The sequence below is a fragment of the Danio rerio genome, chromosome 13, assembly GCF_052040795.2.
Source record: "Danio rerio strain M-AB ecotype USA chromosome 13, GRCz13ab, whole genome shotgun sequence".
In the NCBI taxonomy this organism is placed as follows: Eukaryota; Metazoa; Chordata; class Actinopteri; order Cypriniformes; family Danionidae; genus Danio; species Danio rerio.
Window position 1 is genome coordinate 97,501 of NC_141033.1, and position 25,000 is coordinate 122,500.

Consider the following 25,000-nt stretch of genomic DNA (forward strand, 5'->3'; position numbering starts at 1 on the left):
GTGTGTGTGTGTGTGTGTGTGTGTGTGTGTGTGTGTGTCTCACCTGGTAGTAGGTCTTGATGTGCAGTGTGAGGATGGACAGGTTCTGGATGCGCAGTGTTGGGTCGTTGTTCACTTTCTTGTGCGCTCTCTGCACACTGGTGTTTGGGTTACTATTGAAAACACACACACACACACACACACACACACGTTCAGATCAGCACTTCAGTGACACACACACAGCAGAACAACACACTTATCATCATCAACAACCCGGCAGTGGCTGCACTCAACAGTGCACATCACTCTGAACACACACACACACACACACACACACACACACACACACAGCACCATTCGGACCATGACTAACCAGTGTGACCATTACTAACTAGTGCACAGTGTGTGATGTCACCGCTGCACAGACGAGCCCTAACTAGTGTCCAGTGTGTGCCCTCAGGTGTCTGCAGGGAGGATATCAGCGCAGCTCCATCCTCTGATCATGCTCAGTCGACCGCGCGTGTCACACTTCATCTGCTTTAACACTCATGTGGGCGCGCACGCGTGTGTGTATGTGTGTGTGTGACCTACATTCTGAGTGAACGCTGTGCATGTATGTGTGTGTTTTCACATCTCGACCCCTCCATCATGAGGTCCGGTGAGCGCAACACTTCAAACAACACACACACACACACACACACACGCATACAAACAAACAAACACACACAAACACACGCACACACACACACACAGGCTGCGAGAGTTCAGTGAGCGTTATATTCCAGAGAGTAAACATCATCAGCCAACAAAAGTCCTTAATGACAGGTGCAAGTGTGTGTGTGTGTGTGTGTGTGTGTGTGTGTGTGTGTGTGTGTGTGTGTGTGTGTTTGAGGAACAGCATATGGCCAACTGTAATCACACACACAAACACTAATGTCATTAACAGCAGTATCATGAGCACTACTCTCAGTCAATACACACACACACGCGCAGACAATGACACACCGCCCCGAGCACTAGTGACTAACCTACTTCTGAAGGACTGCACACGCACACACATGCACTGACAGACACAAATGCAAACACACACACACACATATTAAAACACACACATATAAATGCGCGCACACACAAGTACAGACAGACACACACACACAGCTGTGTGATTTCGTAACAGGGCTACAACAGCACAAACACACTCTGAGATGTGCTAAAATTCTGATCTACAGCAGTGAACACTGCACTAATCCAACAACACACACACTCATATCTACAGTCACTGCTTAGTGTGACCCACAGACCCACAGCATCAGAGAAGACAACCAGAGGGTCACCTTCACTACACTCACGCAGACACCATCATGCTCTGTGTGTGGGTCACACATGCACACTAGTGAGGGCACTGCTTCAGACTATCACTAACGCCACACTGAGGGTTAAAACGCCACACTGAGGGTTAAACCACAATACTGAGGGTTAAACCGCCATACTAAGGGTTAAAACGCCGCATTAAGGGTTAAACCACAACACTGAGGGTTAAACCACACTACTGAGGGTTAAACCACCACACTGAGGTTTAAACCACAACACTGAAGGTTAAACCACAACACTGAGGGTTAAACCACCACACTGAGGGTTAAAATTATCACACAGAGGGTTAAACCACAACACTGAGGGTTAAACCACAACACTGAGGGTTAAACCACAACACTAATGGTTAAACCACCACACTGAGGGTTAAACCACAACACTGAGGGTTAAGCCACCACACTGAGGGTTAAACCACCACACTGAGGGTTAAACCACAACACTGAAGGTTAAACCACAACACTGAGGGTTAAACCACAACACTAATGGTTAAACCACCACACTGAGGGTTAAACCACAACACTGAGGGTTAAACCACCACACTGAGGGTTAAAATTATCACACTGAGGGTTAAACCACCACACTGAGGGTTAAACCACAACACTGAGGGTTAAACCACCACACTGAGGGTTAAACCACAACACTAATGGTTAAACCACAACACTGAGAGTTAAACCACAACACTGAGGGTTAAACCACAACACTGAGGGTTAAAACACAACACTGAGGGTTAAATCGCCACACTGAGGGTTAAACCGCCACACTAAGGGTTAAACCACAACACTGAGGGTTAAATCACCACACTGAGGGTGAAACCACAACATTGAGGGTTAAACCACAACACTGAGGGTTAAACCATCACACTGACGGTTAAACCACAACACTGAGGGTTAAACCACAACACTGAGGGTTAAACCACAACACTGATGGTTAAACCACAACACTGAGAGTTAAACCACAACACTGAGGGTTAAACCACAACACTGAGGGTTAAAACACAACACTGAGGGTTAAATCGCCACACTGAGGGTTAAACCGCCACACTAAGGGTTAAACCACAACACTGAGGGTTAAATCACCACACTGAGGGTTAAACCACAACATTGAGGGTTAAACCACAACACTGAGGGTTAAACCACAACACTGAGGGTTAAACCATCACACCGAGGGTTAAACCATCACACTGAGGGTTAAACCACAACACTGAGGGTTAAACCACAACACTGAGGGTTAAACCACAACACTGAGGGTTAAACCACAACACTGAGGGTTAAAACACAACACTGAGGGTTAAATCGCCACACTGAGGGTTAAACCGCCACACTAAGGGTTAAACCACAACACTGAGGGTTAAATCACCACACTGAGGGTTAAACCACAACATTGAGGGTTAAACCACAACACTGAGGGTTAAACCACAACACTGAGGGTTAAAACACAACATTGAGGGTTAAATCGCCACACTGAGGGTTAAACCACAACAGTGAGGGTTAAAACACAACACTGAGGGTTAAATCGCCACACTGAGGGTTAAACCGCCACACTAAGGGTTAAACCACAACACTGATGGTTAAACCACAACACTGAGAGTTAAACCACAACACTGAGGGTTAAACCACAACACTGAGGGTTAAATCGCCACACTGAGGGTTAAACCGCCACACTAAGGGTTAAACCACAACACTGAGGGTTAAATCACCACACTGAGGGTTAAACCACAACATTGAGGGTTAAACCACAACACTGAGGGTTAAACCACAACACTGAGGGTTAAACCATCACACTGAGGGTTAAACCATCACACTGAGGGTTAAACCACAACACTGAGGGTTAAACCACAACACTGAGGGTTAAACCACAACACTGAGGGTTAAACCACAACACTGAGGGTTAAACCACAACACTGAGGGTTAAAACACAACACTGAGGGTTAAATCGCCACACTGAGGGTTAAACCGCCACACTAAGGGTTAAACCACAACACTGAGGGTTAAATCACCACACTGAGGGTTAAACCACAACACTGATGGTTAAACCACAACACTGAGGGTTAAACCACAACACTGAGGGTTAAACCACAACACTGAGGGTTAAACCACAACACTGAGGGTTAAATCGCCACACTAAGGGTTAAATCGCCGCACTAAGGCTTAAACCGCCACACTAAGGGTTAAACCACAACACTGAGGGTTAAACCACCACACTGAGGGTTAAACTACAACATTGAGGGTTGAACCACAACACTGAGGGTTAAACCATCACACTGAGGGTTAAACCACCACACTGAGGGTTAAACCACAACACAGAGGGTTAAAACACAACACTGATGGTTAAAACTCCACACTGGGGGTTAAACCACAACACTGAGGGTGAAACCACAACATTGAGGGTTAAACCACAACACTGAGGGTTAAATCGCCGCACTAAGGGTTAAACCGCCACACTAACGGTTAAACCACAACATTGAGGGTTAAACCACAACACTGAGGGTTAAACCATCACACTGAGGGTTAAACCATCACACTGAGGGTTAAACCATCACACTGAGGGTTAAACCATCACACTGAGGGTTAAATCGCCACACTGAGGGTTAAACCGCCACACTAAGGGTTAAACCACAACACTGAGGGTTAAATCACCACACTGAGGGTTAAACCACAACATTGAGGGTTAAACCACAACACTGAGGGTTAAACCATCACACTGACGGTTAAACCACAACACTGAGGGTTAAACCACAACACTGAGGGTTAAACCACAACACTGAGGGTTAAACCACAACACTGAGGGTTAAACCACAACACTGAGGGTTAAACCACAACACTGAGGGTTAAATCGCCACACTAAGGGTTAAATCGCCGCACTAAGGCTTAAACCGCCACACTAAGGGTTAAACCACAACACTGAGGGTTAAACCACCACACTGAGGGTTAAACTACAACATTGAGGGTTGAACCACAACACTGAGGGTTAAACCATCACACTGAGGGTTAAACCACAACACTGAGGGTTAAACCACAACACTGAGGGTTAAACCACCACACTGAGGGTTAAACCACAACACAGAGGGTTAAAACAACACTGAGGGTTACACCATCACACTGAGGGTTAAACCACAACACTGATGGTTAAAACACCACACTGGGGGTTAAACCACAACACTGAGGGTTAAACCACAACATTGAGGGTTAAACCACAACACTGAGGGTTAAGCCACCACACTGAGGGTTAAACCACAACACTGAGGGTAAAACCACCACACTGAGGGTCAAACCACAACACTGAGGGCTAAACCACAACACTGAGGGTTAAACCACCACACTGAGAGTTAAACCACCACACTGAGGGTTAAACCACAACACTGAGGGTTAAGCCACCACACTGAGGGTTAAACCACAACACTGAGGGTAAAACCACCACACTGAGGGTTAAACCACAACACTGAGGGTTAAACCACCACACTGAGGGTTAAACACAACACCGAGGGTTAAACCGCCACACTGAGGGTTAAACCACAACACTGAGGGTTAAACCACAACACTGAGGGTTAAACCACCACACTGAGGGTTAAACACAACACTGAGGGTTAAACCGCCACACTGAGGGTTAAACCACAACACTGAGGGTTAAACCACCACACTGAGGGTTACACCACAACACTGAGGGTTAAACCACCACACTGAGGGTTAAACCACCACACTGAGGGTTAAACCGCAACACTGCACATCATCTTCCTCTTCATCATCAGTGGATCTAACTCTCTCACACACACACACACACACACTGTGGATCATCAGTTAGAGCCGCTGCAGCAGCACTGAATGAGTTCACTGACGAACACCTGCACTAGAGCAACAATCAGCTGACTGTGTGTGCGTGTGTGTGTGTGTGTTTGTGTGTGTGAACAAGCGGCAGCTGAACACACACACACCACTGAGTTCATCTGTATTTCTGTAGCGGTATTGTGCAGCTGAACCCCAGCGAGCCAAACAGCTTCAGTTCAGTGTGAACGCCACTGCTGAAAACACACACACACACACACACACACACACACACACACACACACACTGAAGAGCAACTCACACACACACACACGCTCAGATATCCACACACGAATTACAGCCACTGAACATACTCACACAAACACACACGCGGGTGTGTGTGATCCTCCTCGGCGGTCAGTGGTGTCTACACTGGGGCTCCTGGAGAGCCGCTGCTCTGCAGAGTTCAGGCCAGATCAGACACACCTGCTGGACTCTGCAGGACCTCCAGTGTGGACACCACTGACCTGCAGCCTTCATCTCCAGCAGGAACTGAACCGCTGCCAGACAGGAAATACAGAAACACTGCAGGAAGCAGATCAGCACTGAGACACAGAGACAGCGCACAACACTGCAGACACCGAGGAAGAGGAGGAGGAGATGATGAAGGATCAGTGCTTCAGCCCTCAGACTGATCTACTGTACTGCTCTGACACTCATGATCACAAACATCAGTCACATGACCCTCCGCTGCCCAATCACAGCCCTGGAGAGTGCCGTAAGCGCGCACACACACACACACTGGGCGCATGTACAGTATTATTGACAGCATTTACAGTGTAACCCGCAGAACTGATCAGCTGATCAGTATCGATGAGGCTGATCTGAGAACAGCTGTACTCACATCCGGATCATGATGTCGTTCAGAAACACGCCGTCCGCCAGCGCCATGAACTCGGCCAGCGGGGAGCCGTCGGTCAGCAGCCGCTCCACCGTCTTCACCTGCGGACACACACACACACACACCAACACACACACAGTAAGCGCGTTGCAGGCCCCGGCAGAGGGACACCGAGCACCGGTGGACACTCACCCAGCAGACCAGCGGAGACCGGATGAACTCCTCCAACAGCGGCGAGAAAACCTCCATCCTGAGGCCCGGTAACCGGCGGCGCGTCGGGAAGCGGAGAGTTTATCGCGCGCTCATCGCCTCAATCGGTCTCTCTCTCTCTCTCATACATAGGCACACACACACGGTCACACACACACACACACACACACTCACTGGGCGGCGAAGCGCAAAACCGAGCCCGACTGCAGACGCGCTGCGGGCGGATCCCCGTTATTCCCGCGGCGCGCTCGGTCTCCACATCCCGGATGAAAAGCCGCCGTTTTCCGCTTAATCCGCCGTGACGTGTCGAGCTTCCAACGGGAAACGCGCCTCGAGTGTGTTTCAGTGAGTGTGTGTCGGGCACGGGCGGGTGTGCGACTGAACAAAGCGCCGCCTGTAGTACAGCACGCGCGCACACACACACACACACACGCACACACTGATTTACTGCTCCACTTCCGCCACACATAACGGGAGTGACGCTGCAGAGCCCTGACCGCGCATCTGGAGCAGACCCGGGCTATTACACAGTCATATACAGTAACACACACACACACACACAGTAAGCGCGCAGTAACACACACACACTCTCTTATTTCCCTCTTGTTCTGCACTCATGTTAAGGGTTCTGCATGCTGCCTTCCTAGGGGTAGTGTGTGAACACGCCCACTGTGCGCCTGTTCCCTTAGTAGGGAACATCCGGAGGGAGGAAACTGAGCATCGGTGTCTGGAAACACTGTGTGTGTGTGTGTGTGTGTGTGTGTGTGTGTGTGTGTGTGTGTGTGTGTGTGTGTGTACTACAGAGAACACTAAACGAGCTAAAGCAGCGCATGCTGACCACACAACACTACTGTGTGTTTCTGCAGCACACACACACTCACACACACACACACACTCACACACACGCTTGCTCGCCTGCATTAAGGGCTAGGTTCAGTAATGGTGCAGGTCCTGTAATGCTGCTTTGCTGTGTGTGTGTGTGTGTGTGTGGCTGCTGGACACTCCATGGTGGACATTTAATGTTGTAATATGATGATTATTACATGTCAGTACATTATAATAACATTATATTGCACAGTAAACAGTATTTGAATATCTGTAACTCCAGCACACACACACACACACACACTGTACAGCAGACGGCCATGGTGAGTGTGTGTGTGTGAGGAGTTTAGAGATACTGGGGTCCTCAGGCTGCTCACCCCTCACACTACACTATGATGTGTTAATAGGGCACCATGGTAATGGGAGGAGCTGAGTGAGGGGGAGGGGCCAGATATGTTAATATCAGTAATATGTTAATGACCTACTGTTATTGATTCAGTCTGAGCCTCTGAAGATCAATAAACGATCAGGGGGACAAACACCAGTGTGTGTGTGTGTGTGTGTGTGTGTGAACGCTGACCGAGACTGAAGCTGATCCAAGCCCAGTGTTTGTGTGCTTACAGACTGTAAAATGGCAGATGGTCATCTAACCCCCCCCCAGCGCACACACACACACACACACACACACCTGTGGTTGTTCAGCTGCAGTTGTTCAGTGTGACTGTAGGCTGTTTGTGAACTGCTGATGCACGTTTGTGTGTGTGTCAGTAATAACTGAAACTGCAGTGCTGATCATAATGACACACAGTAAACACACACACACACACACACAAACTGACAGTTGATGGAAATGTGTAGTGAACAGAAGCCCGCCGCGCTGGCCGACACCGCCATCTAGTGGCAGAAATTGAGTGCGTATGTGTGTATGTGTGTATGTGTGTGTGTTTGATCTGTGTCCCGGACTGACCACATGGATGCGACACTGCTAATGAACACTGAGCATGATGAGCACACATCAGCTCCACTGCTGGACACAGCGTCACTCACCGCTGCTCATCTGGTGTGAGTTCAGACTTGATCAGTGTTATAACAGCAGAGGACGGGAGCCAGCGTGATCTGACGCACAGGAGGTGACCGACGCTTACTCTGACTGCTGAGATCAGGTTTCAGTAAGGAGGTTCAACCAACTCTGAGCTGATTCACCGACAGATTAGTTTTGGCAGAGTTTTGGGTTTGAGGGCAGCAGATCTGAGTTGGGTCAATCAGTAGAGCAGCTCAGAGTAAAGCTATATAAAGGCATCATCAATGGAGCGCAGATGATACACGAGTGACCGATTCTGTCTCCAGCAGAACTTGATCTGCTCATGCAGAGTTAATACAGCAGCACACCTGCATCAGTGAAACAGACACTTAATGTGGGAAAACAGCTCCAGTTAATGCGCTACTTTACATTTAAAGTATTTACATTTGTAACTATAATAATTAATGTTATGTGTGACGTTTATACATTTTTATAAAGATATCCACGTTGATCAGTTTTAATGGATGTAAACGTGCTCTTGTGTCTGCCTCTATTATTGATTGAGTGATAGAGGCTGATATGACATTAATAATGTGAGCTGAACTAATCAATAGTTTAGAGAATAATAATGTCAGATAATACTCGTCACAGCACATGTCCCCGTCGAAGATCAGTGAATTTAAGATTATTATCTATTAAAATAGACAAGCCATTCTCATACATGACCAGGCCATCTTCACGCAGTACCTGACTCTGAGCTAGAGTGACCTCGCTTTCAGGAACAGGCTGGACTTACCCTGCCTTCTCCAGTCTCACAAACCTGCCATTCTGACACAGAAAACCTGTGCTGCGACACAGAGGAGATCTCCAGTGAGCGGCAGTTCTGTGGACACAAATGCCTTGTTGATGAGGCCAGAGGTCAGAGGAGAATGGCCAGACTGGCTCCAGCTGATAGAAAGGCAACAGTAACTCAAATAAGCACTCGTTACAACCGAGCTCTGCAGAAGAGCATCTCTGAACACACAACACGGCCAACCTTGAGGCGGATGGGCTACAGCAGCAGAAGAGCACACCGGGTGCCGCTCCTGTCAGCTAAGAACAGGAAACTGAGGCTACAATTCACACAGACTCACCAAAACTGCACAATAGAAGATTGGAGAAACGTTGCTGCTCTGATGAGTCTCCATTTCTGCTGACACATTCAGATGCTCGGCTCAGACATCATGAAAGCATGGATCATCCTGCCTTGTGTCAGCGGTTCAGGCTGGTGGTGGTGTAATGGTGTGGGGGAGATTTTCTTTGGGTCCATTAGTACCAATTGAGCATCAACGCCACAGCCTACCTGAGTATTGCTGCTGACCATGTCCATCCCTTTATGAGCACAGTGTCTCCATCTTCTGATGGCTACTTCCAGCAGGATAACGCAGCAGGTCATGAAGCTCAATCATCTCAGACTGGTGTCTTGAACATGACGATGAGTTCACTGTACTCAAATGGCCTCCACAGTCACCAGAGCTCAATCCAATAGAGCAGCTTTGGGATGTGGTGGAACGGGAGATTGGCATCATGGATGTGCAGCCGACAAATCTGCAGCAACTGTGTGATGCTATCATGACAATATGGAGCAAAATCTCTGAGGAATATTTCCAGCAGCTTGTTGAATCTCTGCCATGGAGGATTACGGCAGTTCTGAAGGTGAAAGGGGTCCGACCCGGTACTAGTGAGGTGTACCTAATAAAGTGGCCGCTGAGTGTGTGAAACTAAACCCAGATCTGATCTCCTGTAATCAGGAAAGGAGCAGGCGCTGAGGGTGATTGCAGGACCAAATTTAATCTGAAAATGGTAAAAAATATCAATTTTTATACAAACGAGCGAGACGAGCCAGTAGGAAAGTGTACAAAACCCAGAGCAGCGGCTCCACGCCGGCCCGGCCCGCACCTCAGACACCCTGAAGACTCACTCCGTCTCTGATCCACACACACACACTTCAGCATTACTGCAGCAAACGCACAGTTTAATACACACACACACACACACACACACACACACACACACACACACACACACACACACACACACTCTCTCTCGTCAGCATCACAGGTGTGTGTAGCGCAGGATCAGGGCTCAGAGCAGCAGCGCTAGTGTTCAGTCTAGTCCTGCTAGCCTGCGCAGATGATCTCCCAGCAGCCCCTGCACCGCTCTACGAGCCCAGACGGGGGCGCTTGTGTGGAGCCTGCTGATCTTCATCATCATCCTCATCCTCATCTTCATCATCTGGGTAATCCACCAGCGCCGTCTGAGGAGCACACACACACACACACACACACACACACACACGTCAGCACACAGCAGAGAGAGAGTGTGTGTGTGAGCTTGTGAATGCATGTGCAGGAGTCTGAGTGTGTGCATGCTTGTGTGTATGAGCATGTGTGTGTGTGTGTGTGTGTGTTACCCTGGCTGCAGTGCTGGCTCCGCTGGATGACGCAGATGTAGCTTTAGCGCTGTTAGCAGACGCTGCAGAGTGGGAGAAGGTGAACTTGAAGCTGCCGCTGCTGCTCCGCTTGGCCTGGTTCTCCTTCTCCTGGTTCTCTTTCGCTGAAACACACACACACACACACACACACACACACACAGAATGAGGATGAGTATGTGAGGGTGAGCCGCCTCTTTAAAGGGCTCCTATGAATGAGTGTGTGTTGACAGCAGTGTGAGTGTGTGTGTGTGTGTGTGTGTGTGTGTGTGTGTGTGTGTGTGTGTGCGCTCACCTTTCTCGCTCTCCATGAATCTCCCGTAGTCGCTCTTGCAGTGTTGCGTCTCCGTGTCCGCTGGCTCCTCCTCATCCTCCTCTTCCTCCTTCCACAGCTCTTCATCCTCCGGAAAGGAGCGCGCGTCCCTGCGGAACCTGAGACAGCGCAGCACAGTCAGTGTGTGTGTGTGTGTGTGTGTGTGTTCCTTTAGTTGTTTTTCATTAGTGTGTGTGTGTGTGTTGCTGCTCATCATGCTGTGTGTATTCACGCTCTGCGCTGGACTGTAGACCTGCTCTCAGCTCCTGTATTCAGCAGTCTGTTGTAGTTCTTCAGAGCAGCAGTGCGCCCACACACACACACACACACACACACACACACACACACACACACACAGACACACACACACAGACACACACACACAGACACACACACACAGACACACACACAGACACACACACACAGACACACACACACAGACACACACACACAGACACACACACACACAGACACACACACACACAGACACACACACACACACACACACACACCTCATATCTAGACCGAAACACCCAGGAGTTCACACAGAATGCATTTGCTCTGTACACAGCGAGATGGAAAGCGGGGAAATGACACTTGCGTCAGGCTGAAATGCCATTCGTGTCGTGCCCTGCGCCGGGGGTGTGACGGGGCCCTCAGTGTCGCCTTTAGCATTAAGCATTATATTTAAGAGCTCTGAATGAGGGATCCAGCACACAGCAGCCCGACACCGGCAGAACTCAAGCTCACTTTAGCAGACGAGTCTACATCTCACACCTACTCGAGGCCTTAAACCCCTCTACACTGACTTATCATCTAACACGAGGACAGCCTGATGTTTATCTTGTGTATCTGATATGTCAGTCTGTTTCATTATATTCATTTCATCATGCATGACTACAGCTGACCTCTGCTCGCCCGCTGATGCAGATCAGTGTATGGCCGTGGGCACACTGAGCCTGAGACAGCACCGTTTCCCCATTCTCATGTAAAATACACGGTGGACAACGGGCCAATCAGAAGACAAAACAAACTGCAACAATGCTCACGGGCCACGCCCTCCTCATTTGCATGTATGCATACTTTAGGTCATTCATCCGGACCTGACGGGCAGCCATCATCAAGAGAAGACGACTGCTGCGGCTCTGGTCATGAATCTGCAGGCCTCGCGCTGCGTTTGAGGAGACAGACATTCTCTAGAGACACAGCAGTGATCACGTTCCCCTTTAGCCATTACAAGTGTTCATTTCACTGACCTTTTATTTTGTAATGTATTTGTCATGTCAGCAACAAGGCTATTTTCATGCCAAGAACATGTCATTAATAAATATACATATAAAACAGCAAACAAATGAATAAATAAGATGTTTAGTGTTAATACAGGATGGGAATTATACACTTCTCCTGGAGTCACTGTGCTAAGAGAGAGATCAGCAGTCCTCTGGCCTCATGTAAAGCAGGACAGTGCAGTGCCGTGTGTTTTACAGTAAGGGGAGCCGTGCAGCACAAACATGAGTGGGTCTTCATCTTTCAGCAGAAAGGCATGGCTTACTCTGCTTAAACCCTTAAAATGTCCTCATATTGAGGTTGGACTTCATGGTTCATCATCTTCCAGTGCACCCCACTCCTCCTGCCACTTGTTTAAAATGTCAGTGTTGATAAAGGCCTCATCTCTGGAGGAGTCCGGCATGCGTCTCAACTACTGTGTGTTCAGCAGCTGCATCAGCCTCAAACTGTTTACCGTCATGCTGACCTCAGGAAAATGCAGGATATACAGATTACACACGCGCTGATCTCCAGCCTGAAGAGGCGTGCGCTGTGTTCAGCTGCAGCTTTGGCTAATTTATGGTGTTTATTGTAAACCGAATGCGTATGCAGCTTCATAACACAACACCTCACCAGTCTCCTCTGACAGGTTTGACTACAGTTCAGCCTTTATCCACAGCAGATGTGGTGACTGGGTTTCTATTGTCTGTGTTATTGTGTCCTCCTGTCAGGGTTTGTGTTCAGTTAGTTTGGCTGTAGTGTTTTGACAACCACCGAAACAGTGACAACCCCCTGATTATCCTGTAATGGAGATATGCCGCATCGCCCTGCTGGTGTGTGTGTGTGTGTGTGTGTGTGTGCGCGCTCTGACCTGCTGAGGCCGCGGCTCTGGCGCTCCTGCTCCTGCTCGTATCTCCCCTTCAGGCCCTTGAAGGTCTGCACATACTGGATGGACTGCAGCGCGCTCTGGAAGTTCTCCACAATGTGTGCAGTGAGCGAGCGGATGTCCTCCTGAAACACACACACACACACACACACAAACACACACACACTGATAACCAGCTCTTCATGACCATCACTGACAATAACAGCACATATGAAGAGTAAAGGGCCGCTATTATGCAGAAACCACCGTTATGCAGGGTTTAACCCCAGTGCTGTGTGTGTGTGTGTGTGTGTGTGTGTGTGTGTGTGTGTCTCCAGCCTCTACTGGTCATCATGAATTCACTGTATTGGTTTATAATCAGACTTGATAAAAGCTGACAGACACATATCTCAGGGTTGATCAGCCTCGGTGTGTGTGTGTGTGTGTGTGTGTGTGTGTGTTCCTCTCGCCTGCACACTGAGAGACTGAGCCACACACACACACAAACACAGCGCAGAATAGTAAAGACACTGGCTCAAACACACATTCAGCACATGTGTTTCTGACATCAGGTGCGGGCCGGAGGGGGCTGTAAATAATGTCGAGAGCTCAGCAGAATCTGAGTGATGCAGGTAAAGGTGTGCTGTAGTGAGTTTGGGCTCTGACCACGCGTATGAAGTCGAACAGCTCGATGATGGCGGAGTTCAGCAGGTTGTAGCGCGTGCCGTTGTCCAGCAGAGCGTTGATGACTGGCTCAAACAGGTTCCCCTTCATGATGTAGCGGTTATAATACTCATCCTTCAGGCCGATGATCCTCCGCATGAAGCGCAGCGCACCTAAACACACACACACACACACACACAAAGCATCAGCACCCTCCACAGCAGGTCTCTGGTCATGGTGTGTGTGTGTGTGTGTGTGAGACTCACAGAGCGCCAGGAAGGTGTGTTTGGAGTTCATGAGCGTCAGCACCCTCCGCAGCAGGTCTCTGGTCATGATGTAGTTCTTGATGTGGTACGTGTGATGCTCTACACAGAAGGTCAGCAGCTCCAGGATCAGCGCCAGCAGCTGCGCCGTCTGGAAGTTATCTGACAGACACACACACACACACACACAAACAGGTTCAGCAGAGCACAGGGGTGGGAGATTGTGTTGAAGAGTGTGTGTGTGTGTGTGTGTGTGTGTGTGTTTACCTGGACACACAGGGTTGACTTTAGCTGATCCTTCATCCAAATCTGTGGAAACACACATACATCAGACTCATGTTGTCCATCTCCATCTCTCACGCACACACACACACACACACACACACAGGTCACGTGTCTCACCTTGGTCCTCCTCGGCGGTGTTGGCCAGCAGTGGAGCCGTCAGCACATGCATACAGTACTTGTAGAAGAAGCTCAGAAACTCACTCTTCTCTGTTTTCTGCACACACACACACACACACACACACACACACACACGAACATTAGCACACACAGGTATTTCTCTCGTCTCTGGACTAGCAGGCGGTGTGACTCATGTCATGCTCATGTCTGACTGATGGTGTGTCCTCCTGTAGTGAGCTCGAGGGAGAGTAAACAGAGTAATGTTCATTTGCAGGTGAACTCTGTGATATCACGATATTGTTAAGGCTGCTGTGTGTCAGTGTGTGACTCTTCATCATCTGTCTTCAGGTATTCGGAGTGATGCTCCGTGAACATTCTTGATCATCTGAAACTCAATGCTGCAGTCAGATATTGTGCTGTGATCATGTCTTGAACACTGTGTTTCAGTCTCTTTAACTCGCCCAGTGCCAGTTTAGCCCATTATATTTCAGCACTGGGGTTGCCAGATGGTGGAAAACAGCGTATTTCATTCATTCAGTGAGGAAGGCTGTGAAAGCATGTGTCCGTGACTGAAATGCGCCCTCTGGTGGACAGTAGCAGACTCTGAAATGAGCTGCAGATTCAGAGTTCCACATGATTATTAATTGGCATATAATATAAATATTAGGAGTGTAAACATCAGGTGAGCAGGTCACACTGTAACCCGTGTCCTGACAGCACACTACATGAGGAGATGCGCAGTGATGAGCAGTTTGGCTGACAGAAATGTAAACACAGACATTCAGCAGCACAGAACAGAGCACTCACTGCAGTCCAGCACACGCTGAGCTCTATACTCTAATGAACACACATTACAGCTCTTGAACATGAGTAATGTAGATGCTGGATCACTGCTGTGTGTTGGTTTGCAGTTCTGAAGTTTAGTTTCAGATGCTTTACTGTATTCTCCAGATCTGAGCTGAACTGTCTGCTGCTGCTGTCAGACTCACATTACTAGTGTTGAACACTGAATACAGCACATGAGCTGAGCTGATCAGTGTTCTGCTGTGAGGAATAGACTCTAGCCGTCTCTAATATGCACATTTCAGCTGTTGATCAGGACTAAAACTCCTCTAATATGGAGAATATTCCTTCTGTCGCGAGCCGCGGTTTAAATCAGAACCAGACCAGGGTCAGCCTCACTCCTGGTGGTCCTCAATCTGGCAACCTGTGCTTGTGTGTGTGTTGATGTAGGAGTGCAATACCTAGCTCAACCACTGGGTGTCAGTTTTACATACTGCACTTTAAAACATTACAATGATAACGATTTCAACAGCAACACTCGCGCACAATACACCGCTGATGCAGTCGACGCCTAGTGGCGTTTAAGAGCAGCGCACTTCTTTACTCTGTCAATAAAAGGCAGAGGGGCGTCTCCCGCGATTCTGGAACAAACACGGGTTCGTTGTGATCGGCCCCTAAGAGTGTGTGTGTGTGTGTTTGTGTATTCCGCACATTGGAGTGTGCAAGCATGTTCCTGGGGTCTATGAGTGTGCGTAGGAGTGTGTGTGTGTTACTCACGTTGGAGGGTGCGAGCATGTTCTCGGGGTCTATGAGTGTGCGCAGGAGCCCCATCAGCTGCACGGCTCCGCCCAGCTCAGGGTCTGAATCACAGATCATCTGCTTGATCACCACGTTAATCAGCAGCACGTCCTGCACACACACACACACTTATGAAGCTTTGTTTTTGTGAATTGTGGGGACCATTCCGCAGGTTTCCACGCTGCATCTTCATTGCACACACAGTTTAAACAGTTTTACCTGCTGAAGAAGCTCATTGTGTGACTGATCATGTGTTTGATGGGCACACATCACAATAATCAACAACAGTAGAGCTCCTGAATATCAGGAACACTGTGTGTGTGTGTGTGTGTGTGTGTGTGTTCAGCGTGACTCACATCATCAGCCTGCTGCGGCTCCTGCATCACGAACTCACGCACCATCGATGGACTGAACTCCACCAGGTAGGAGAAGATATCTGTGGCGGCGGCCTTCACCTGCACATCATCCATGCCCTGACACACACACACACACACACACACACACACACACACACGTACATACTGTAAATACACTCGACTGTTAAACATGAGATCTGTTTTTCTAATGACAGCGAACAAGTGAGTGAGTGTGTGTGTGTGTGTGTGTGTGTGTGTGTGTGATCCACTCACCATCACGATCTCCAGTGCCGGCAGGATGCCCAGATTGGCCAGAGTCTTGAAGAAGGCGTCTCTGTTCTGCGGCTGCAGCGTCTGCGAGAACGCACAGAACTCCTTGAAGAAGTTCACCTGTGTGAGAGACGGAGAGAGAGAGAGAGAGAGAGAGAGAGGGGGTAAAACAAAAGGAATTTCTGAAAGGTGACGTCATAAACACGGATGGGACGCACAGAGGACAGGTGTGGAGCAGGCCAGAGGGACGCCTGTCAGTGTGTGTGTGTGTGTGTGTGTGTGTGTGTGTGTGCGCGTGCATATGTCCTACCAGCTCTCTCCTCTTGCTGTCCTCTGTGGATTCATCAGTGAGCTGAGCAAATACCTCTGTCAGAAACTTCTCGTCCTCCTGAAACACACACACACACACACACACACACACACACACACACACACACACACACACACATTAAATCACCATATGCTCATATTATTCTGCAAGCCTCTGGTCTATTAAGCGGGTCTGAGGAGACGGATCTGCTGTTCAGTGCCTCATGCAGCCGCAGATTTCCGTCATGTTGCCAGATATCATCATCATCATTCACATCATAAGCGCTCCTGTAATTAACACTAATGCGGTATTAAAGACTTGGATGAAATGGGAAGTTTGGGTTTGAGGTAAGCGATTCTTCATCATATCTGCAAACACAGTATTTGAACTCATCTGGTACACTTTTAGGGGATAGCTCTGCTTATTCATAGTGATATTTGGCAACCCGACAGCACTGACAGACTGCAATCAAACAGCCAATAAACACCATCATCATGCTTAACGCATAACACACTCAGTCTCACTATAATCCAGCATTCATCAGCCGTTTCTGCAAATCAGCAGCAGCACACGGGGTCATCCTCCATCATCATTCATTAACGAGATGAGCTGAGGTGCGCAGACTTCCTTCTAGAGGTGCGTGGAGGAATCAAATATATCGGATGAACATGCTACATACAGTTCAACATACAAACACAGCCTATATTTCTCAGGTCCAGGCAACATTTCTAGGTGTTGATCAATAGGCTATTAGTACTCCACAAACCACTAGCAGGAAGCCGGCGGACCACAGCTGGAGGAACACTGGAGTGATCAATTGTAAGTAACAGCACAGTCGGGCTGGATGATCCAGCCTAATATCAAAATCTCGATTACATGAACATTTTAACAAGATTAGGATCAATATTATTTTATTTTACAATTAATTATTGAATGTTCTTGTCCTCATCGTTCACTGACAGGATAAATATGATCACATTTTCCAGATTTGTTAATGAAGAGAGCATTACTCCATTTCAGAATGACGGATGGAAACACACACTGTCTAGGTTATTGATTGAACAGAAGCGCTGAACAGCTCAAACTAAAAACACCTTTTGGAAATAAAATGCCGTCTATGCCGTCTGCAGCTTGCACTCATCTGTAATGCAGTGCTGAGAGATGTGCAGGTGTGCGACCGCACGAAGGCTGCGCCAGACCATACACACGTGTGTTTAACACAGAAGTATAAATCCGCCTTAACAGAGCGGGTGACGCACGCCGGAGGGAAATTGATTAGGAATATTTGAGGGATTACAGCTTCCATTACTTTAGGATAAAGCCAGCCCTACAGCACAGCCATCATTAAACTCAACGACAGCAGATGAGGAGGATTCAGAACACGAGCACGGTTACAGTTTCTCATTCAGCAATGATTTAAACACACCTGAAATCATGCAGTCACAGGCCTAAACAACAAACCAACAAGCAGAGCTTTCCTCTACTGCAGCTCTCCTTCAGACACGAGCGGCTGCAGCTACTTGAACCTTCAGTCTCTGGACGTCCGCTCTCCTTCTCCACTGATCTACAGGTGTCTAAACATGTCGATCTGCTAACTGATGTGTTCTCATCACGTTACTCTACTTCTGAACAGTCAGGAACACACGGTGAGCAGTTTCCTGCTGTTTATGAGTCCTAGTCGTCTGTCCCATAGCAGACTGAACCAAAGATCTAAAACCATGAAGATAACTGCTGTCGAGCTGAACTGTGCAGCGGCTTTACTGTAGAGCAGGGGGGTCCAGATTCGGTCCTGGAGGGAGACCGGAGGGTCCGGCAGAGTTTAGTTCAGACACACCTGGGCTAGCTAATTAAGCTCTTACTAGGCTTTCGAGAAACATCCGTGCAGGTGTGTTGAGGCAAGCTGCAGCTAAATCTGCAGGACAGCAGCCCTCCATGACTGAGTGTGGACACCCCTGCTGTAGATCCAGAGCACAGACACCTGCTCAAGCTAAAGCAGACAGCAGCAGGCGATCATCTATTATTATGATCTAGCCCAGGGGTCACCAATCTCGATCCTGCAGGGCACCGGACCTCCAGGGTTTAGCTCCAACTAGCCTCAACACACCTGCCTGGGTGTTTCAAGAATAAAAAGAGCTTGATTAGCTGGTTCAGGTGTGTGTGGTTAGGGTTGGAGCTAAACTCTGCAGGACACCGGACCCCTGATCTAGCCTGACATGCTCACGGCTCTGAAATATGTGGCGTGTGTGTTCAACTCAAATATCTGGTGTTGAGTGGGGATGAACGCTTGTTCTGCACTCAGACATGTGCAGTGGAGATATATAGAGCAGTGGTCACACTACTGTGACTCTTACAGCGGCCCGAGCCCACCTGCAGCATGCTGACGATCTCCACTTTGTTGAAGAAGATGAAGGAGGAGAGCGTGGACAGGAAGTTCTCCTCGAAGACGGAGGGCGTGGGCAGGATGATGTCCTGGATGTACTGCACGCGGTAGGTCTGGTGGATCTTCTGCCGCAGCTCCGAGTCCTGGATGGGGATCACCTCCCGGAAGCGTGCTGTCTTGGTGAGGAAGTCCCGGTGGCGTTTGGGCTGCAGCAGCGCGGGGTCGTACTCCAGGCAGCCCACCACGTCCATGATGCAGTCGTCGGAGAACAGCACCTCGAACAGCGCCGCCTTATTGAGGAACAGCAGCCCGCGCAGGATCTGGAAGAGCTGCTGCAGCCGCGGCCGGTTCTCCTGCTCCTCACAGCGCCGGAACAGCAGCAGCAGCTGCCGCAGGTACCCGCCGCTCACCAGCGCCAGCGCCAGCTTCTCCCTGCGCACCGGCGACGGCAGCACCGACGACACCAGCTCCGCCAGCTCCTGCAGACGCTCCGGCACACACTCGGGCAGATCCAGAGCATCACACTCCGCTCCAGAGTCCTCACAGCGCTCCTCCTCAGACTCATCCACCGGCTCCTGCGTGATCTCCACTGACGGGTCCTTGCCTTGGACCTGCACACACACACACACACACACACACACACACACGCACACGCACACGCACACGCACACGCACACGCACACACGCACACACGCACACACGCACACACACGCACACACGCACACACGCACACACGCGCACACGCACACACACACACACGCACACGCACACGCACACACACGCACACACACGCACACACACACACACACACACGCACACACACAGAGTTTCATTAACATGACTAAAAGAAAAGGCCGTTCTTTCTGAACATCGCCGCTGTGATCATGACCCATAAACAGAAACGGGCTGAGGGAAAACATCCATGACTCAGAACAGTCTATGGTGTAGTGGGAGAGGATGAACTGACGTCTAAACTAGCTGCAAAATGTGTGTGTACACCCTACAGCATAGGAAACAGTCAGTGTAAACTCTCGTGTCTCTTTTACATTATCTAGACTTCAGTATTATTATTGTAAGTGTTTAATTATCAAATCTATGATCTGTTTTTCCTTCATTTATTTGTGATTTACTGTATATTGGATTAATTTGATGATGTTCATATATTACATATCTGATTATACATGTTTAAAATGCTGAATACTGAACTGATGTCCTGCCAATACAGCAACCTGAACCTGAACCATACATCACACTGCAGTATTAATGATCAATTCTATACAATCAGTAACTATACTATCAATTCTGCTGACCCTATTCGCTGGACTCTGATTGGCTGATGCTCACTCTCAGGTGTTTGGTTGTCAGCTAAAGTAGTTCCGGAAGATTTAGAACTCATTACAGCTCCATATCACTCCACTGAATGATTAGAGTTACTACACACACACAACAGAAGGAGGAGGAGGAGGACACTAGTGCTACACACAGGAGATGCTTGGGGGACACACACCTGACTAACACACACACACAACATCTGAATATTAGAGGATAAAGCGCGCACACACACACACATTTCTGAGAGTGAACAGAAACACAGAGATTAAGAGTGAACACACCTGACAGATCTTCTCCCAGATCTCGTCACAGCCGGCCTTCTCCTGGAAACTCAGAGCCAGATCATAGTTCTCCGCTTCAGACCAGACGATCAGTGTGTCCTGAGGAGAGCACAGCGTTACACACTCACTCAGTGTGTGTGTGTGTGTACATATGAGAGAGTGTGTCCGGAGGAGAGCAGCACAGACCTAACACACACTCACTCAGTGTGTGCGTGTATGAAAGAGTGTATCGTGAGCATATAGATACACACATATGTGAGTGTGTAGATCAGAAGTGTGAGTTTATATGTGAGTGTGTAGATTTGAAGTGTGTGCAGTAGGTGTGTGTGTAGGCTGTGTGTTCACCTGCTGTTTCTGATAGGCAGTGCTGGGCTTGATCTTGGACTCGAGCAGCAGTGACCCTGAGGAGCAGAGAACAGTGAGGGTCAGTACACACACACACACACACACACACACACACACACACACACACACACACACACACACACACACACACACACACACACACAGAGTTTCTCGTACCGTCAGACTCTGCGGTGACCGACAGCGCGGTGTCCTCGGCGGAGCAGCACACATGGCCGGTTCCTCTGTCCTCCCACTGCCGCTCTTCATTCAGCGTGTAAACCTTCACGCGCCGTCGGGTGTCGCTCATCCTGACCGGTGACCGAACTAATCTATAGTACCGTGTGTGTCCGCTCAGCCGCAGAGCCGCGGGCCGGCCATCCTCACTGAACCGCCGGACAAACTCGCACTCAAACACACACTCCGGCTGTGTTTACGTAGGAACACGGATGCTGCGGTGTGTTTTCTCCTGTCAGTAGCGGCGCCGGTTGGCTCACGGTCTCCTCATAGCAGCGTCTCCGCCGCCGCTTTTGGGTTCTCGGTAATCGGTAAACTGTTTACGCGAGTGTTTGTCTATCCTCCGAGCGGCGCCATCTTGTGTGTCTTTCACTTCACCGTCGCTCCTCTGATGGCGCGGGGTTTCCGTACACGGGCTACGGCGGCTGCAACAGGACAAACGCTCGCGCTCCAGTTGCCATGGTTACGAGTCTAGGGCGAGCAGAACCAATCATCTTTCAGAAAACACTGAAAGACCCTAGAAACGGAAATACAGTTACTATATGCTATCATCAGTGTTCGCTTCAGTGATGTCTATAATCCAGTGTGCTGCAAAACTGTGCAGCATTCACCTTCATAAGACATAAACACTCACTGGCTGCTTCCGAAACCGCTGAGATACAACCTGAGAGACGACAATACAGCCCTCACTGTCACAGTCTGCTGCACGTTTAATCGTTTATTTTACAGACTTCATATAATAAGCTGCTGTTCTGTTGGAGTTTTCATTCCAAAATGGCCGCCGCGTTACAATAGCGGCATCTAGTGGCTGTTTCCCAAATCGCACTAGAGTGTCGCCTCTTGCTGATTCTATGTTCTGTGTAAGCAGAAATAAAATTTGTTTTTGAAAGTGATTTTAAAAGTTATTGTAAGCGATCTGAAGGCAAAACAAGCTTTACAGAAGCTGGAGATATATTTCTTTGGTCATATGTGTACACATAAACGGTCTATACCATCACTCATTCGTGAGACGTCATGCTCTTATTGTTTTTAGCATGTGTTTACACATCCATAAAAGCGTCCTGCCGTTATCGGCGCGCAGTGAATATTGGGGCGTTCGAGGCCGAGAAGGATCCACCGGTTGTGTCCTTCATTATCCGGGAAACAGAGGACGCTTTTTGAGGCTGCGTTTGAAGGAGGGGCTACTCTTTGCCCCGCCCTCTCTTCATGGTTCAGACAATGAAGATTAATTAATGCAGAATTTAAAAATGCGCATGTGAAGCGCTGCACATCATAGAGCTCGAGCGTATCTGTTATCCTGACTGTAGAGCGCAAACAAAGAACAGGTGAAGATGCGTGAAATGTTTATTTATTACTGTTAATCAGAATAATCATTGAAATAAAGATGTTTCTCATGGTAATCTGCACAGTCTGACCATCTGAGGCCTTCCTTAGCAACAGCATATCAATAAGCTTAGCCACGCCCCTCTTACCGTTAGTTTGCTATGGAGGAATGATGCGTAGGAAAGCCCCGCCCCCTTTCAGTGTCATGGTCATATTAATAAACTGTCATCATCACTGTACAGAGTTCAGTCATAACCTCATGTAAAGCAGCTCTCATGACATCATTCCTCAAGATGTGGCGCTTCTGGCCAATCAGAAGCTGAAGAAAAGGAACCAGTAAAGCAGGAGACGGGTGCCACCATCGTTTCTGTTTTCCTCCCTCACAGCCGTCTTCAATATTCCGTCTCAGCTGGAAGCGCATCAGCACACTGGAAGGCAGCACACTAGTTCACTCACAGTGAAGGTTTACAATGTATTGGTAACGGCTCCGCCCTATTCCCTACTCCCTACACAGAGGACACTGCAGAGGGAAACCCTTCCTCAGGCATTAGAGACGAGCCCTTACCAATGAAGAGTGCTGATCGACACCAGACTACCTCACGAATGAGCAGCAGCGCCCCTCAGTGTCCTTCAATATCCTGCATCCTACAGTGCCCAGACAGGAAGAAATGACCCAGACGACTCTTCAGACCGCTCAAACAAACATCAGTTTATTAATGAGTGTTTCACTAGTGGACACTGGCGCCATCCACACAGAACCTGAACAGAACTGTAGGAACTAGAGTGCCGAGCGGATCCTGCTGTCTGGATCTGAGCAGGGTAATAAGTGCAGACGTCCAGCACACACACACACACACACACACACACGCACACACACACGCAGCGCTCTACGGGTCAGCGGGGTTCTGGCTGGAGGATCCCACAGAGATGCTGTGTCTCTCGCTCAGACTCTTGGCCAGCGTGGCCGTCGGGGACAGCAGCACCTTCCGGGAGAGCCTCATCCTGCCGTCTGTCGGGTCACGGCCGAAATACTTCACCTGGAGGAGGAGAGAGCAGGAGTCAGGAGGAGTACTGGCTGACAGACAGGACAGACCAACCCGCTGCAGATGCGTTGTGTGTTGTGTTGTGTGTTGTTGTACATCACACAGGTGTGTGTGAGCTCTCGCAGCTGCTGTACCTGTATCTGCTGACCCACATCCAGGCCGAGAGCGCTGGGGTGCTGAATCTGCAACAACACGAGCAGAAGACGGCTGTGATGTGTGTGTGTGCTGAATCAGGTGTGTGCGTGTGTGTGTGTGTGTGTGTGTGTGCACGCACCCGCTTGTGGTCAAGCTGTGAGTTGTGCAGCAGAACCGGACTCATGTTGGGATACAGCTTCACCATCACACCCACATCCCTGAAACACAACAGAGTGGAGTGTGTGTGAACCGTAGATCTGTGCTGTGTGAAGAACGCACGCACGCACACACGCACACACACACACACACACACACACACACACACACACACACACACACACTCACACACACACACTCACCTGATCTCAGTGATGGTGGCTGTGTAAATGGCGCCGAACTCCAGCTGCTGCTCCTGCTGCAGGAAAAACACACAACACACACACAATCAGCAACACACACACACACAATCAGCAACACACACACACACACACACACACACAAACACACACAATCAGCAACACACACACACACACACACACACACAAACACACACAATCAGCAACACACACACACACACACACACAAACACACACAATCAGCAACACACACACACACACACACAAACACACACAATCAGCAACACACACACACACACACACACACAAACACACACAATCAGCAACACACACACACACACAATCAGCAACACACACACACACACACAATCAGCAACACACACACACACACAATCAGCAACACACACAAACACACACACACACAATCAGCAACACACACACACACACACACACACAATCAGCAACACACACACACAATCAGCAACACACACACACACACACACAATCAGCAACACACACACACACACACACACACACAATCAGCAACACACACACACACAATCAGCAACACACACACACACACACACACACACAATCAGCAACACACACACACACACACACACACACACACACACAATCAGCAACACACACACACACACACACACACATACATCGTCTCTGCAGGTGTCTTTGATGATCTCCTGTGCTTCGCTCATGGCTGCAGGTGTGGGAGCGAACACTGAGAAC

General features: G+C 49.0%; 5 protein-coding genes across 21 annotated transcripts in view; 2 read left to right on the forward strand and 3 right to left on the reverse strand.

The window, feature by feature from the left end:
- The window catches only part of ccdc88ab (coiled-coil and HOOK domain protein 88ab), a 32,563-nt gene extending 25,964 nt beyond the window's left edge, over positions 1-6,599 (reverse strand). For all 16 annotated transcript variants that reach the window (XR_015505534.1, XR_015505536.1, XR_015505537.1 and 13 more), the window contains exons 1-3: positions 6,202-6,599; positions 6,013-6,110; positions 44-152 (exon numbers count right to left, since the gene is read on the reverse strand). Coding sequence is in view for 13 of the 16 variants with exons in the window: in XM_087278665.1 (XP_087134791.1) it covers positions 44-152; positions 6,013-6,110; positions 6,202-6,258 (264 nt within the window). In the remaining 3 variants the exon portion in view is untranslated. The remainder of the gene's footprint in view (positions 1-43; positions 153-6,012; positions 6,111-6,201) is intronic.
- Positions 1-25,000, forward strand: part of prorsd1 (prolyl-tRNA synthetase domain containing 1) — a gene marked incomplete at its 3' end in the record, with an annotated part of 78,620 nt that overhangs the window by 27,264 nt on the left and 26,356 nt on the right.
- Positions 9,875-21,775, reverse strand: ppp4r3b (protein phosphatase 4, regulatory subunit 3B). 2 transcript variants are annotated; one of them, NM_200001.3, is given in 16 exon segments: positions 9,875-10,361; positions 10,518-10,660; positions 10,831-10,967; positions 12,986-13,125; positions 13,646-13,815; positions 13,909-14,067; positions 14,173-14,214; positions 14,308-14,404; positions 15,868-15,999; positions 16,245-16,361; positions 16,518-16,634; positions 16,825-16,902; positions 19,192-19,815; positions 20,818-20,916; positions 21,163-21,218; positions 21,340-21,758. In NM_200001.3, coding segments are annotated over 16 exon segments (2,337 nt in total). In that variant the 5' UTR covers positions 21,470-21,758; the 3' UTR covers positions 9,875-10,265.
- The window catches only part of nrxn1b (neurexin 1b), a gene marked incomplete at its 5' end in the record, with an annotated part of 604,334 nt that continues 601,440 nt past the window's right edge, over positions 22,107-25,000 (forward strand). The window contains 1 exon segment of the mRNA NM_001079959.2: positions 22,107-22,142.
- pnpt1 (polyribonucleotide nucleotidyltransferase 1) overlaps positions 23,607-25,000 on the reverse strand; it is a gene marked incomplete at its 5' end in the record, with an annotated part of 8,482 nt that continues 7,088 nt past the window's right edge. The window contains 5 exon segments of the mRNA NM_001251832.1: positions 23,607-23,756; positions 23,897-23,944; positions 24,037-24,115; positions 24,257-24,312; positions 24,925-25,000. The exon segment at positions 24,925-25,000 is cut by the window's right edge and continues 31 nt beyond it. Coding sequence (NP_001238761.1) covers positions 23,607-23,756; positions 23,897-23,944; positions 24,037-24,115; positions 24,257-24,312; positions 24,925-25,000 — 409 coding nt within the window.